The sequence below is a fragment of the Saimiri boliviensis genome, chromosome 7 (assembly GCF_048565385.1).
Source record: "Saimiri boliviensis isolate mSaiBol1 chromosome 7, mSaiBol1.pri, whole genome shotgun sequence".
In the NCBI taxonomy this organism is placed as follows: Eukaryota; Metazoa; Chordata; class Mammalia; order Primates; family Cebidae; genus Saimiri; species Saimiri boliviensis.
In genome coordinates this window covers 112,018,392-112,034,470 of record NC_133455.1, presented here as the reverse complement: position 1 = coordinate 112,034,470, position 16,079 = coordinate 112,018,392, and the positions used below count along the sequence as shown (strand labels likewise).

At 34.8% G+C, this 16,079-nt stretch overlaps 1 protein-coding gene across 3 annotated transcripts in view; it reads left to right on the top strand.

Moving 5' to 3' along the window:
- Nucleotides 1-16,079, top strand: part of PIK3C2G (phosphatidylinositol-4-phosphate 3-kinase catalytic subunit type 2 gamma) — a 381,818-nt gene that overhangs the window by 286,532 nt on the left and 79,207 nt on the right. For all 3 annotated transcript variants that reach the window (XM_074403237.1, XM_074403236.1, XM_039461721.2), the window contains exons 27-29: nucleotides 11,751-11,940; nucleotides 12,413-12,534; nucleotides 15,932-16,040. In XM_074403237.1, coding sequence (XP_074259338.1) covers nucleotides 11,751-11,940; nucleotides 12,413-12,534; nucleotides 15,932-16,040 — 421 coding nt within the window. The remainder of the gene's footprint in view (nucleotides 1-11,750; nucleotides 11,941-12,412; nucleotides 12,535-15,931; nucleotides 16,041-16,079) is intronic.

Sequence of the window (16,079 nt, the reverse complement as noted above, 5' to 3'; positions counted from 1 at the left end):
TCTCAGGAATGTACCGCTTCATAATTCAGACCATAGTCTTCTCAAGGTTTTTCAGAGCCTGCATTGGCTGAAGTTGGACAAAGATATATTCTTCACCCTTTGTCAGGCACTAATCCTCTTATCCGGGATACCTCAAGCATCAGCAGAGAGCAGAAGTTCCTTCCTGAAACTATTATCTCTATGCCACCACCAGGAGTCCCCTGGGTGTTTGGTTCCAGATCTGCTTTGCAACCTTGGGAGATCCCTGAAGGGTAACTTGGCTACTGACTCCCTGGAAGTTACCTTCCTTCCTTTTCCTTTTGCGGCCCATTCTACAATGCCTTGTACCTCTCCCTACTTTTATTTTTTCTTGTCAGAGAAATACCCCATAAGGCTCACTATCCCCTAACTTCCAGGAACCCATCTCAGTCATATTTTCTTAATCTTAAAGACTCAATTACATACGTTTAGTTTTACATATGATTTAATGTGCAAATAGCCTATCTGTTCAATTTCTCTCTGTTTCTTGCTCAGTATACATACATCAAGCACTGAGGATCTTTTTCTATCACACATCCCATTTAGCTATGAACAATCTCTTACAGAGGGGCCAGCAGCCTCCATTGATTGTAACTGTAACTCTCTACCATTCAGAAATGTTTCCTAAGATCTGTCATTTATATATTATAAATTTCTGAAACAATTTATGTATTATGTCTTTTGGAAATCCTTCGACAATGAATACAGTGAAGTTGTGAAAAGTAGCCTGGAATAATTAAAAACAACTTTAATGCAATTCCAAATAACATAATACTGAGGATTCAAATAACTTAAAAATTATGTAGACTTGTTTACTTTGTGTAAATAATATCGCTATCTTGTGCTATGTTCTCTGACATCACATGGATTTTAAAATTTAAGGAGATTAAGCGCAGACCGCATTGCACGTAATTCACCAGAAAAAAAAAAAAAAGAAAAGAAAGTTTTGTGATGGATTCATCACTGGTGTCTTGGTGCTTCAGTGAGTGGCCTTAATTCATAGATAGATGAATAGATAAAAGTATGTTATACACATATCATATGAGTCTTTCTGTATTTAAACTCCTTGTTCTTTTTATTTCTTTGTTCTGATAGGCTAAAAGTGTTTTATGCTACCGTTTATTGTGATACGACTACTGTGTTACAGACAAAAGTAAAACAAGAAAATTCTCTCTCCCTTCTCCATGAGGCTCACAGATTGGGATCACAAGCAAAGACTAAGCCATCTGAGACATAACACGCGTAGCTACTTTAAGCGCCCTGGTCCTAACTACAATATTAGCACTAAGAGGCTGCCCCTCTTGATCATATTTGAGACTTGAAAGCAATAAACAGCTTTTTCCTGCCTTTCAAAGGATGTACTCTATTTAGGAACAACCCAAGATCTTACCTCACTCCTGGACATACCCATTCTAGGTCAAGGGCTGATACTTACAGTTTCAGAGGATGCTACACACTGTGTGGCATTAAAAATTCTTTATAATTAATGGTATTTAAAGGGAAAATGGAAAGTAAAATTGGTTTGCTGGCCACAAAAGCTTTTTACATCATCATCAAGTACTCTCTGTTTCCTTCACTCTCTTCCACTCCCCTTACAGCTGAGTGCTATTGAACAGAATCAAGAAAGTATCATGACTCAGTCCCCTGCAAATTGATACTCTCATGTAATATCTCTGCAGAGCCCACTGCTAGGCAACAAAGGCAGCCATTCATTTAAATGCTATCCAAAAGGGTTATTTCAGAAATTTCAATCACTCTCAAACCTTGGGTTAGCTGTCCTTATAAAGAGCTAGCCTATTTCACAGATCAGACTGGGATCATTAAGCATAAACTTCCCTGCCTACCTCCCCTCCCACATACAGATTGTGCTTTTCATTCCATCCATTTTCTCCTCCAAGAGCATGAGAGAACATTTTTCATGTATGCTCAGATATTCCACTTGGCCTGCCCTATAAATTCTCATTTAGTAAGTATATGATCTGCTTTTCAGCTAAAGCTGAAGCCAGCTTGAAGCAAAACAAAACCCCATATCAAAAACACAAAAAACAAACCAAAACAGAAAGAAAAACTGTTTGCATTAATTAGCTATTTTGACAGCAAAAGAATTCTGTCTGGTAGCCTGAGATTAAAGGCTATACATGGAGTCAAACTGTAAGCTAACAAATCCCAGAAACCAGTAGGGCCTAGCGAGTTTCTAGTGGAAACACACAGGCCTTCTACTCTGTTTACCTCTGTTTAGCATATTTTACTTTTCCCTGCCCATTGCCCGATTTTCCCAGTCTAAATTTCAGAGAGACGCAAACCCTTTGACATAACTAGCTGTCTTTTTCCTTATGGGACAAGTTCCTTCATGCGAAGCCACACTGGATTCCGTTGCCCACCCTTATTCCTATCATAGGCACCCCTTCACAGAAAAATAGCCTAGAGTTTCTTCTGTGAACTTGGAGCTTTGAGAGAAGTCTGAGGAGGGGCCATCAGGCAGACCAGGCACAGTGACGGTCCAACAAGTACAATGCTGAAGCTGTTGGAAATGTGGATGGCATCCAGAGAGTGTATCTGACCTCCACATCATAGACACAGGAGACAGAGTACCTGCACCACTGAGGGTGTGCAGACTCAATTCCAGAAATTCTTTGTTTCCCTCAGTCCTCATTTATTTCTCATGGCTAGGGTGTGAGACAAGACTCTTTATGCTCAAATGTCTCAAAACATAGTTCAGTGATCTTACATCTTGTTTCTTTTAAAAATTAAGAAATAGCACATGGGACAGAGATGCAAATCCTTGGGTTCTTTTGTCATCAAATTTTCTTAATTTTTTTTTACTACTTTGCAAATTGTGGTTGTAATTCCATGAATAAGAGCCAATTTTTTCCACTGTCTTAGCTTAACAATCGATACCTACAGAAATAAACACTACCAAGGGGAGATGGGGACACAGAACCAAGAGAAAATAATGATCAAGAGACCAGCTTTTCCTAAATAAGAAAGCAAATTCAAAGGGAAATGTAAATTAAAACAAGTAGAATTTCTCCTTTCATTGTGAAAGTTTCCCATTATTTTTAATTATAATAAGAAACCTGAACTAAATTAACTTTATAAACGATTTTTAACTGCAGATATAACCACTTATAACATCTGTACTTCCTCAGTTGTATGGCCCAGTCACACTCATTATGATGTTTGATAGCGTGGTTGCTGGTCTAAATTTCTGCAGTAGGTGAAATGCTGTTTTTGAATTATATAAATTAAACTGAGAATTTACCTAAATTGCCTAAATTCCAAGTCAGGATACACCTTAGCTATTAAGCTTTGAAAAAAGATATCTTAAAATCTTCAGGAGACTATCAGTCTAAAGGTTAAAAGCATTTGAAAAGTTTAATGTACCCACCAAGAGTACCAAAAATCATTAGTGAAACAAGATGAATAGTCCAGATGGCGCTGTTTCCCAACAGCTGTTTTATGCACAACAGCACTGTGTATCTGTTAACCCACGTTGGTATTTCTGACCCTATGCATTGCATACAATTGCTGTATACCAGGGATTTAACAAGCAACTAGGCTACAATCATTTACCATGTTAAAATATATTTTTCACATTTTAAAGATTTTTATAACCTTAATTATAGCACCACTTATCACTACTGATTTTTCTTTACTGTTGCATGTTAAGATTTATTTATTTATTTATTTTTGCTTTGCATACAACTTCATTTCAATATAATTAATAAAATAAGATGGCTTTGGGAGTGAGAATTGAAAACTAGAATATTATTTCACTGGCATATCACTTTATACATAGTAAGATTAGCCATCAGCCCTTCGTAGTTCCTTGATTCAATTTGTCCAGATTTGATCAATTATATAAGGCATCTATCTAAAAAGGTAAAAAAATGATCCACTCCCAATCAAGTGCACAGAGCCTGAAATTCTTGTTTGTATGCAGTTTCGTTTCTGTGATGACATTTACGTAAGACTAACTGAACTCGTAGCATGAATTCTGAAGACTTGAAACTTCTACTTGGAAAACAACAAAGACCTTTAAGTTTGTTAAAGTCTTTACACCAATATCTAAACTGTAAAGCTGGAGAAAGAGGATGGGGAAAGAAAGAAAATAAGAAAATAAACTCTAGAGCTGCTGCTTGTTCTAATCCTTACCTAATATCTCTCTTGTAGGAGTTCAACAGAGTACCACAAGTCAGTTTCCTTTGAACAACAAATTTGTGCATTCATTTTTCCTTGTGCCCCTCTTTGTAGAGTTTGATACCTCTTAAACTCATATGCATTTATTTCTTTACTTATTGGTAGTACATTTTCTGAAATAATATTTGCATAGTGCTATTTCATTTCCAAAGACTTTTCCTAGTTTCTCATTTGATCCTAACTAAGATCCTGGAAAATAGCATGGTTTAGTAATCAATCATGTTTTATGAATTCAACAGTTGAGTCTCCTGAAGTCATTCAACAATGACTTTCTTGAGATCACTGGCATTAGTCATCAACTACATTTTATACATGCAACAGTTGAATCTCCTGAAATTGTTCGACAGTGACTTTCTTGAGATCATGGGTAGACCTAGTAATACAGCTTAGAATGAAGTTTATTCCTTGCATAATGAGTGCTCTTCCCAGGACACAACTGTGCCAGATCATACGGAAAAAAGTCCTGCACATGGACCTCTTTTTTTTTTTTTTTTTTGGGACAGAGTCTCGCTCTATTGCCAGTTTAGAGTGCAGTGGCATGATCTCTTGGCTCACTGTAACCTCTGCCTCCAGGGTTCAAGCACTTCTCCTGCCTCAGCCTCCAGAGTAGTTGGGATTATAGAAGCTAGGATTTCAGTCACTTGCCACCACGCCCAGCTAATTTTTGGATTCTTAGTAGAGATAGGGTTTCACCATGTTGGCCAGGACGGGTCTCAATCTCTTGATCTCATGATCCACCCATCTCAGCCTCCCAAAGTGCTGGGATTACAGACATGAGCCACCTTGCCCAGCCTGCATATGGAACTTTTAATGTCCTGATTATGTCAGATAAATATAAATGTTCTTTAACTTTAGTGTCTTCAGATTAAAGACCACTGTAAGAAAAAACATCTGCATGTTTATAGCTGTTTCTCAAATTGGCGTACCATACTATCAAAGCCCAAGGATTAACATCATAGATCCTGTTTCAGTATCTTATTTTGTTTAAAGGATTAGAATGTAAACTTTAAATTTTGGAGTCACATGTCTACGTACACATTATATCCATGTGGTACCAAAATCATCATATGCTCTTTTTTCCATGTGTACAATTTAAAATTTTTAATCATAGACGTGCATAGAAAGGAAGTGTTTTATTATTTACCCAAAATACATTAGCAATGATTGTCACTGAACTCATTTAGGAATAGTAAATTTTTTGCTCAAAAAATATATGTTTGAATACTTAGTGCATTATAAGTTTATAGCAAATGGGAATTATCTGATGGCATATTTCATAAGCTTAAGTAAGAGAAAGCACTGGTCATATATTTCAGAGATTACAAATTCAGTGCAGAACTACTTTTTTTTTTACGTAGGGTTATTTCTATGTAAATATTAAAGGATCGTCATCTTAGTACCTTTGTTTCACCTGATTACTCCACAAGTTATTGGCTTTTTTTCTCTGAACGACAAAACTGAATTATTGTTCACTTTTTAAAATCCACAGTGAGAACAAAGACTTAGGAATCAGATAAACATGAGTAGAATTCTTCAGTTACTACTTCTTAGGCTATGTCAACTTTTGGTATGCATTTAACTTCTCCTGGTCATTTTCTTATCTATTGCTGAAATAATTTGGCTTCTATTCTCTAAGAATAAAAAGATCGAAGCATTTAGTATACTACCTGCCAAGGGATCTATACTTCCTGAGGGCAGAAATCTGATTTCTCTTGTTCACCTCTAAGTCCCAGCACATGGAACAGTGCCTAGCAAGGGAGGGTTAAAAGTGTTTATCAAGACTGTTTGGAGGCTTCCCTTAGGAAACTTAAAAGCTAAAATCCTCCCAGCTGCTGCTTTATTCCTGTAATATAAGGATAATCCAAAGCATAATCCTGCTAATGCTGCCACTAAACAAAATAAATCAGGGAACTATTACTTGGATAAATCAGATCCTCACAGAGGCCTGAAATTTACTACCCTCAGGGCCCCAGTCCCCAGTCCAGTCATAGTTAACAGCACTGTTTTGTCTGACCAGTTAAGTCTGACATCTGAGAGATAGGAGGTGGATTTGAGTGACAGTGTTCTCCCAAACCATGGGCTTGCCATAAAGTCTTGTCCTTCATCTTCAGCCTTCTTACATCTTAACTGTTGGGCAATGTAAGAATAAGGTATGGGCATAGTTGAGATTTTGTGAGGGTGAGTTTGTCAAAACTTAACATTTATGATTTGTAAAACTTAAAACTGATACCTTCATGAGAAGTGAAGTACACACTATCACCCTAAAGCTTTCCACTCCTGTACATAAAATGTGTTCAGTAAATAGCTGTTGGATCAATGTTTGATGAATTAATGGTAGGGCCTCCATAAATCATGATTAGTATTATACTCCTACTATTATTATTATCCTCATGTCTTTAAAGTGCTGATGAAGAAATAAATTAATGTTTTGTACTGCACTGTGTACTCATAAATTCATAAGTACAAACAACATCTTTAGAAATGGTGAACACTGTGGAGATGAATAATGGGATCAGAGTCATATTTTAACTTTCTTTGCAAGTTTTGGCCTAAATTGATGTATGACAGTGACATAATTTGGAGTTTTTTTTCAAAAAAGTTTAAGACCAGAAAAAGATAAATGGCCTTGAGTTTTTATGAAATTCAAGGGAAAATTATTAAACATAACTGAAGCACATTTTTACCATTGAGGACATGGCAGATTAGTTGTAAAGGAGGCATTGCATGATCACTTTGATAGATGCCAACCCAGAAAAGTCATACTGGGTTACATTCAACATCCATTCCTCCTGGAAAATTTTAGTACACTCAGAATAGATGCAAGCTTAGATAAGCATCACACTTTCAAAAGTGAAAAATTATAAGCATTCTCATTAATGGTGGGGAAAAGATAATATCTTCTATACTGATAATAAAGCTCTGTAATTAAGCTTTGTTATATAGTTATTTTTTCAAATGAATAATACAATAATAAATACAATCCCAGAGAATTAACATACACACACACAAACAATTCAAAATAAGAATTCAGTCAAATTAGTGGTTACAAAGTAAATATTTAAGACTCAGTACTTTAAAACTTAAAAAGAAAGTATATGATCACATAAACAGATAAAGAAAATGTAGTTAATAAAATGTAGAACTACTCATTTAGAAAAAAATATAAAAGAATGTCATTAACATATAGCTAAAAACCTACAGAAAACATTATGCTTAATGGTAAACATTGATTTAATGCTATGTTCTGAATTAGAAAGATTATTTATTCAACAAATATTTTGGGTCACCTACTATGTACCAGTTACTATTAATTTTTCCCTGTAAAATATTAAGTTAAAAAAAATTGCAACATTTCGTAAAATTCTGATTCTTCTCTAACTCTCATCTCACACAAAGTCAAAGTTCTTTTTTTTTTTTTTTTTTTTTTTTTTTGAGACGGAGTTTCGCTCTTGTTACCCAGGCTGGAGTGCAATGGCGCGATCTCGGCTCACCGCAACCTCCGCCTCCTGGGTTCAGGCAATTCTCCTGCCTCAGCCTCCTGAGTAGCTGGGATTACAGGCACGTGCCACCATGCCCAGCTAATTTTTTGTATTTTTAGTAGAGACGGGGTTTCACCATGTTGACCAGGATGGTCTCGATCTCTCGACCTCGTGATCCACCCACCTCGGCCTCCCAAAGTGCTGGGATTACAAGCTTGAGCCACCGCGCCCGGCCACAAAGTCAAAGTTCTTATGCAATTGTCCTTTTAGGTCTTTGATTCCCTTCTTTCTCTGTTCATTTTGCGTCAGCCACACTGCCGACCTTTTGCTGCTCATTAAACACGCTAGTCTGCGCTCTACCTCTGAACTTGTGGACTAGCTCTTGCTTCTGCCTAAAATGCATTTTATCAGAAATTCCCCTGGCCTACTTTCATGGCAAGTTAAGGTCTTTGTCAAATCACTCAGCTCATCTTTTTAGTAAGATGAGCACTTATCAGTGGACATCCTATTTAAAATTATAATCCTATTACCTACCCCCATGATTCCTCTGCCTATTTTCTATTACTTTATCAAATTCTGTATTTTTACTTGATTATTATCAGAATTTTACATTATACAAATTCTAAAAGAGCAAAAAACTTCTGTCTCTTTTGTTCATTGCTATATCCCATCACTAGAATAGTACCTGGCATGTAAGAGGAATAAGGATTATGTGTGTGTCTATGTGTTTGCATGTCTGTGTGTTTGCACAAATATATAGAAAAAGTTCAGAAAAGAATGATGTTAAACTGCTTACAGTGGTTATTTCTGGGGAGGACCACTGGCGTAGCATGGGGAAAAGAAAAAGGGAAACTTTTTACTTTATATTTTATATTTTCCATTTTACTTTATATTTTCCTGTGTTATGTGAATTATATATGCTAAGATGTCAAGTTTTTAAATGTCCCTAAATCTCTTACATAAAACAGGCAGATCAACTAGTATAGCAAAATCCAAAAGCTTGGATAACATTTATGACAAAACTAGGTAACAAGGTATACCCCAAGAACCGTACAATGAAAGCAGGTGGAGGCAAACCATTAATTTACAAGATTTGTGTGGTACAAGCATTTGGATAGGAGGAAGCTAAGCGAAACCACAGGTATTCTGGCTGACCTCAGAGTAGTACTCCAAAAGAGCCAACAGATACTTGTAGGAAGTTGAGCAGGCTAATTTGAGAACAGCAGTTGAAACTAGAAGTACTTTTTACACACTTGATTTCACAGGCAAGGGTAAGAGTGCAATAGCACAATCTTGGCTAACTGTAACCTCTGCCTCCTCAGTTCAAGTGATTCTCCTGCCTCAGCCTCCCAAGTAGCTGGGATTACAGTCATCCACCACCACACCTCACTAAATTTTTATATTTTTAGTAGAGTAGGGGGTTTTACTGTGTTGTCCAGGCTGGTCTCAAACTCCTGACCTCAGGTGACCCACCCTCCTTGGCTTTCCAAAGTGCTGGGATTACAGGCATGAGCCACCACACCTGGCCAAAATCATGTGTTTTTAATCACTATGTGACAGCAACAGAAAAGGAAGCCCCAGACCCTAGAAAGTCCTCTACTCCTTCCTGAAAGTTCATTTTATATAAAAATAAACAAGAAAAATGACCATGGGCTGGGCGTGGTACCTCACGCCTGTAATCCCAGCACTTTAAGAGGCTGAGGAGGGTGGATCACGAGGTCAGGAGTTCAAGACCAGCCTGGTCAAGGTAGTGAAACCCCATCTCTACTAAAAATGCAAAATCAGCCAGCCATGGTGGGGGTGCCTGTAATCCCAGCCACTAGGGAGGCTGAGGGAGAGAATTGCTTGAACCCAGGAGGTGGAGGTTGCAGTTTGCTGAGATGGCACCACTGCACTCCAGCCTGGGCAACAGAGCAAGACTCCATCTCAAAAAAAAAAAAAAAAAGAAAAGAAAAGAAAAGAAAAGAAAAATGACCATGATTGAATATCATATAGAATTATAACAAGAAAAAGAGAAATAAGAAAAATAATATCTTTACAAAAAAAGTGGGCCAGAAAGACATGCCCACCAAAAGAATAAACTGTATCCTTATATTTAATTGAGATAAAAGAAATTAAGAAAATGATAAACATATGAAGGAATGACATAGACCACAATTAGGAAACCTCAGAAGGGAAGTGATTCATCCCAAGAAAGTATTAGACATAAAACATGATTTTAAAATAAGCTAGAAGAGACGTGGGAATGAACTAACACAACATAACACATAGTGCCTCAAGAAAGAAGGTAAAAACAGAAGGAACTTTTAAAATAAAAAAGAAATAAAGGCAAAGAAGATCAAACATACACATAATAGCAGTCCCTGAAAAAAGAAAAACAAATAATATATAAAACTGTATCAAAACTAAATAGTATATTCAATATTTTAACAAATACTAACACTATAAGAAAAAGTTTTTTGAAAAGTGAAAGGATTTGAAATTACATATTGAAAGGATACTTGCATTTTCAAAAAAATTACCCAGAAAAACCAATATGGAAACATGTTTTAGAAAAACTACTGAACTTTGTGGAAAGAGAAACTTCCTGTAAGCATCTAGGCAGGAAGACTAATTCACTTATATGGAAAATAATACTACGTCATCAGAGTTTTGAATAGTAATCTTTTATTCCAGAAGAAAACAGAACATCTTTTTGGCACTCAGAAAAGAAAACATGAGCCAGTGATGTTATATCCAGGCAAACTAACTTTCAAGTATAAAGGCCACAGACCAACTGTTGTCAGCTTACAAGAACTCAGAAACTTACTTCCTTGACCATTTCTTGAAGAATTTAGTGGAGAATGAGTTTCAGATAAAGTGACTGTAGAGACATTGGCATAAGAACTGGTGGAGAGTTTATTACAATTAAGGGAAGGCTGTGCAAGAAACCAAAAAATGTGTTTAGTGGACATACTATACAATATAGTTCAATTGTACTATACAATTATAGGTCAATAAAAAATCGAGGTGGATTTAGACAGGCATACTGGCACATGCCTGTAATCCTAGCTACTCAGGAAGCTGAGGAGAGAGGATCCTTTGAGCCTAAGATTCAGAGCCTATCTCACCATTATACTCCAGCATGGGCGACAGAGCAAAACCTTATCTCTGAAAAAGAAAATGGAAATGGGGGCTAGGAAGCACAAATTAAAAGTAGAATAAGCATACTGTTTGCTTTATGGTATTAACTGAGATTAAAAGAGTAAAATTGCAAATCAGATACTGGAGAAAAGGGGAAACAGTATAAAAAGAAGCTTTTAGCTAATTTCAATACTGTACTCAACAGATGATGATAAAAAAAAAAGAAGAGGTAAAGGAAATTATAGAAGGATATTTATACTATTAGAATGCAAACTTTCGTAAATACAAAAAAAAAACTTTAAAAAGCAGAAACAACAAAAATAAAAACAAAAACAAAAGAAAACAAACAGAATGAAAAATATATTTTATATAAAATACTTGCCTGTTAAATATAGTACTTAAGTACTTTTTTAAAGATAGAGAAATATAAATATATATAAAAATAAAATTTAAATTAAAAGTTAAACAATGAAAGTTGAGCCATAGTGTTAAAACTGTTTAAATATAAGGGAAGGGAAAGAATAGGATAGAAAGTATGGGAATAGCTACTAGGCTTCTTTGAATATATGTTACTTGGTAGATTTAACTTCTGGAATTTTGTAAATATTTAAATAATTATAAGCTAGAATTTTTTTAAAAAATCCCCCCAAATAAACAACAAAATATTAAATCTTATTAAAATGTCATCATACAATATAGCAATTACAGTTTATATTTCATCACAAGACTTTTTGTATATTTACTTGCTAACAACTCCAGATGTGAACTTGAAGTCTATACAAATAACAGTTAATAGTTGGGCTCCAAATAACCTACATGGTTCTTGGCTTTTTCCCCCCACAACTGACCAACACGGGGAAACCGATAGTAAATGAAATGAGTAGATGAAGAGGAATGCTACTCACTATCTTTTCTTTTACGTTTCTCTAGGAAAATAAAGGAAAGTCTGGAGTGTTTCCCTGTTAAATTGAATAACTTGATCCACACACTTGCACAAATGTCAGCCATAAGCCCTGCCAAATCTACTTCGCAGACTTTTCCCCAGGAATCCTGTTTGCTGAGTACAACTAGATCGATTCAAAGAGCAACAATTTTAGGGTTCGGCAAGAAATCCAGTAATGTAAGTTTAAAGTCTGTTATCTTGTCTTAAGTATCATTTGACTTCATCTCAGACTTCCCTCCACTATGCGACACAGCATTTCTTGTAATTTTTTTACTATGCAAATGAAAAATTAGGTTCAATTTAAGCAGAAGTGTCATTAAGACAATGTTCCCAGGAAAAATCATAACAACAAGAGCTATCAGTAGAGAACCATCGAAGAGAACAATTCCTGTCCTGTGATAGAGTATAAATCAATAACTAATTAAAATGTTCACAAAAACAGCAAAAAATAGCCAATTTGTTCCTAGCACATATGATTATGATAGTCTTAGATATTGTTTATAGGTAATTTTGCCTTTACAAAGTGCATCTCTTAGCTTTTATGATAATGTTTTGCAGAAAGTTTCTTCCTGTGTTTGGTTTACATAGAATCAACTTTCAGAATGTATCACAGGCCATCTTTTGATTTCTGTCTATTTATTTTCTGCAGCTGTATCTGATCCAGGTGACACACAGCAATAATGAAACAAGCCTGACAGAAAAATCATTTGACCAGTTTTTAAAACTTCACAGCCAACTTCAGAAGCAGTTTGTCTCACTGACTCTCCCAGAGTAAGGCAATGTCCTTTTACGTTGTTTTGCCTTCAGTATTTGTCCTTGAGCAAAAAAGAAAAATTATGGTTATGGGATTTTCTATTTGTGAGCAACACAGAATTCTGACTCCAATGCCATTGAATCTATCCCAGCAGAGAGTCTGAATTGCTCTCAGAGTGAAGAATCTTTTGTCTCATAAAACAGAACAAGGTTTGCAATTTTCTATTTACTTCCAGGCATTGATTTTGTAGACAGACAATTTCAAAAGCTACTTAGTTTTTCTTCGATTATTGATAAAATGGTCTTATTTGCCTGTTTTTAAATTTAATCCTCTTTTCTATAAAAATGCAATTGAAATTGAAATTGCAGAACAAATTTGGATATGTTTAATATGTTTACTTTTTCAACAAATAACTGCAATAAAAAGTTTATATATATATATTTTTTTTAATTTCTACACCAAAAAAGTAAATGTATTCATATCAATTGGTATAGCACTAACTCATTTCGTTGCCATTAATTTTTAACTTTTAAATTAACTTGCATTATCTAAATTTAATTTGTTATTCTGTTCATTTTGAAGCCATCTTGAAAATCATTATTTTCACTTATGTTATAATGGAAAAATATTAAACATAAGCAAACTAAAAATATCATAAAAATAACTGCTATTCAAATAACTCTTCTAAAATCATCACTTTAACCAGTCAAATTTTTGATTATAGACTTCAGTCTATTAAAAAAGGAATACCTTGATTTTAAAAATGTGAGCTTTCCAGAAATTATAATATTGCATTTAGGTTAATCAAATATCGTTTTATCTACAGTGAGATTTTCATTAAGTAAATAATCCTTTTATGATGTAATTGTTCATCCTTTACCTGGCATACTTTATGCATGCAAATTTTTACTTGGCTTTCAAATTTAGTCACCTTCCAAAATATAAATATAAGGAAAGTTATCAGTCCATGGGAAGATACTGTATAATATTAAAAACTAAGTAGTTTACATTCATGAAAAAAACTGTACTGGCATATGTAAGAGGGATTTTTAAAATGCAGATGCTTTAAGCATCAGGAAGTCAAGAAATTAAGAGTATACTCAAGAGACTGAGAGGGAGGTAAAGTTATTCTGGAAACTTTTAGAAGTACCATCAAGCTTTAGAATTATGAAAAAATCTGATAGAATAACTGAAAAAAAGAGACACAGGCAAAAACTTCAACATTGGGCTGCACATACCACATTCAACATCAATGTTTGCTATGATATCCTAGTAATTAATTAGTGAGAAGAATAAGTGAGTATTTATTTAATGGCTATCCTTTTTTGGTTTCAAAAATGTCTCTGTTCTACCCTGTACCTCTTCAATACATATCAGTATAGCTTGTAAAACTTTAAAGTTTCAAATAATCTATCTCAATAGGCCTCTTTTCAGTTTTCAGCTTTTGTTAAGATTCTGCTTTGCTCACGTCTGCTGCCTAGGGATTCTTACATTGATTTTCAAACTGTGTAAGCAACCTGTGGAAGCAAGGAACATTTTGTCTTATGTGTCCTGAACACTGTTTGTATGCTGACACTCTCAAAGGGGCCCAGGCTCACCGTGATGCACATAAATGACGGATGAAGATTCCCTATGACTTCTAAATTTACTGAGAGAAGCCCTACAGGAGTTATGTAAATGTGATCTGGAAGGCATGATCAGAAAGTCAGAGTCATGAAGAATGAAATTCTGATCAGTCCATTCCATCTAACAGTGGGCTTCAAATCAGCTATTTGTGTTTCTGGGTAACTTCCAGGAGTACACAGATATTAAATTATTCCTTAAAATAAATAATTATATTTAGACAATTAATGTGCTTGGTGAGAGTTGACTTTCTTCTCCCAACCATCTAACATTTTATTTTGGTACACTGATCAGGCTATAGAAACTTTTGAGGAACGGACAAAAGGGCAAATCAAAATACTGGGATTTGTATTGAGAAAATGAATTACTCTAATAATCAAATATCAAACCGAATCTTTGTCAGATGCTTTCTAACCTTTGTTGTGAATGAAATTGAGGGAGGATGTGATGATACTGTCAGACAAAAGGTCATAAAAAGTAATTTCAATAACTAACTGCTATATTTGACATATGACTCGAAGAAGTTTCAAATGACAGTATTATAGAAGCATTCCTCAATTTTCATGTACTTATTTATACATAATATGTTTTAGTACATATATCTATAAAAACATTAACAAAGTAGTAGAATTGATGTTGACTTCTGTTTTATTCTACCAACAAGGAACATTCATACACCAACATATGAATTGATACTTAAAATCAGTCTGATCTCTCATTTACCAAATTCATTACCCCCCAAAAAAACTATGTATATATAGATATAGAGAATATCTATCTATCTACCTGTCTGTCTATCTATCTATCTATCTATCTTCTATGCTGTATTTTCAATTAATTGTATACTGGTACTATTTTTTCACAATTAAATTTAGATAAAAAATTTTAAGACTTTTAAGTTTTAGAGTCTGCAAGCTACTTTAAAAAATAAAATGTTCACTGTTTAAATATACAAGCATAGAGTTTTGGACCTTCCTGGCATTTCCAACAGGAATCAGTGGGGTGGCATGAAATCGTCACATACATCTGTGTCTTTGCTGACTGTCCTCCATGTTCATTTCCCCTCAAAGCATGGTAGCCAAGCCATGGTTCTTACAAAACAAGCAGAAGTGTGGGTGAAGCAGCAGTGACTGGAGTCAGAGGAGACTGCTAGGTAGTTCCTAAAAAGGTGTATTTGGACAGCAAGATATGTCACCAAATGCTACCCATTAATAGGTCATCCCACCTAATAATTGGCTTAATCAAGTTCAACCCATCAAGATGAATCATCAGCTTGTGCAAAGGAAATTCTGCAAGTAGTCAGACTCTTGGGGAAACTGTTACTTTTTTAAAGGGCTAAGAGCAGTTGGAAGCATATGTCACTTGCTAAATTGTTTAATTTAGTTAGTGTAATGGTGTCTTTAATGAACCCAGAAGAAACAATACAATCTGAACCTTTTTAAAATTTTTGAACCATTAACTTCAGAAAGTATTTTTTTAAGACCCCACATATGTTTAAAAGACAAAATGTGTGGTCTGCCATAAATACAGTAAAAAAAGGACATATAAATTAATTTAATATGTCAAATTAAATTACATTTAGTATTAATATTAATGGCAGTTAATATGGCACAAATGACCATATCCATAGCCATATTAATAAACTTCTTAGGATTAATTACGTAGACTATAGCTTTTTCAAATGTTTTCATTGGCCCTTCCATCTGATACAGTTGTAACTTCTTGAACAGTCCTGAAATGCAAAGGCCAGTTTTCAAACTAATGACGATAAACTTTTTTATCTTAAAACAGGTTTCCTCACTGGTGGCACCTACCTTTCACAAATTCAGATCACAAAAGAGTCAGAGATCTCAATAATTATATGGAGCAGATATTAAATGGATCATATGAAGTTGCAAACGTATGTTATAATTTATTTTTCTATTTTTCCATAAAATAT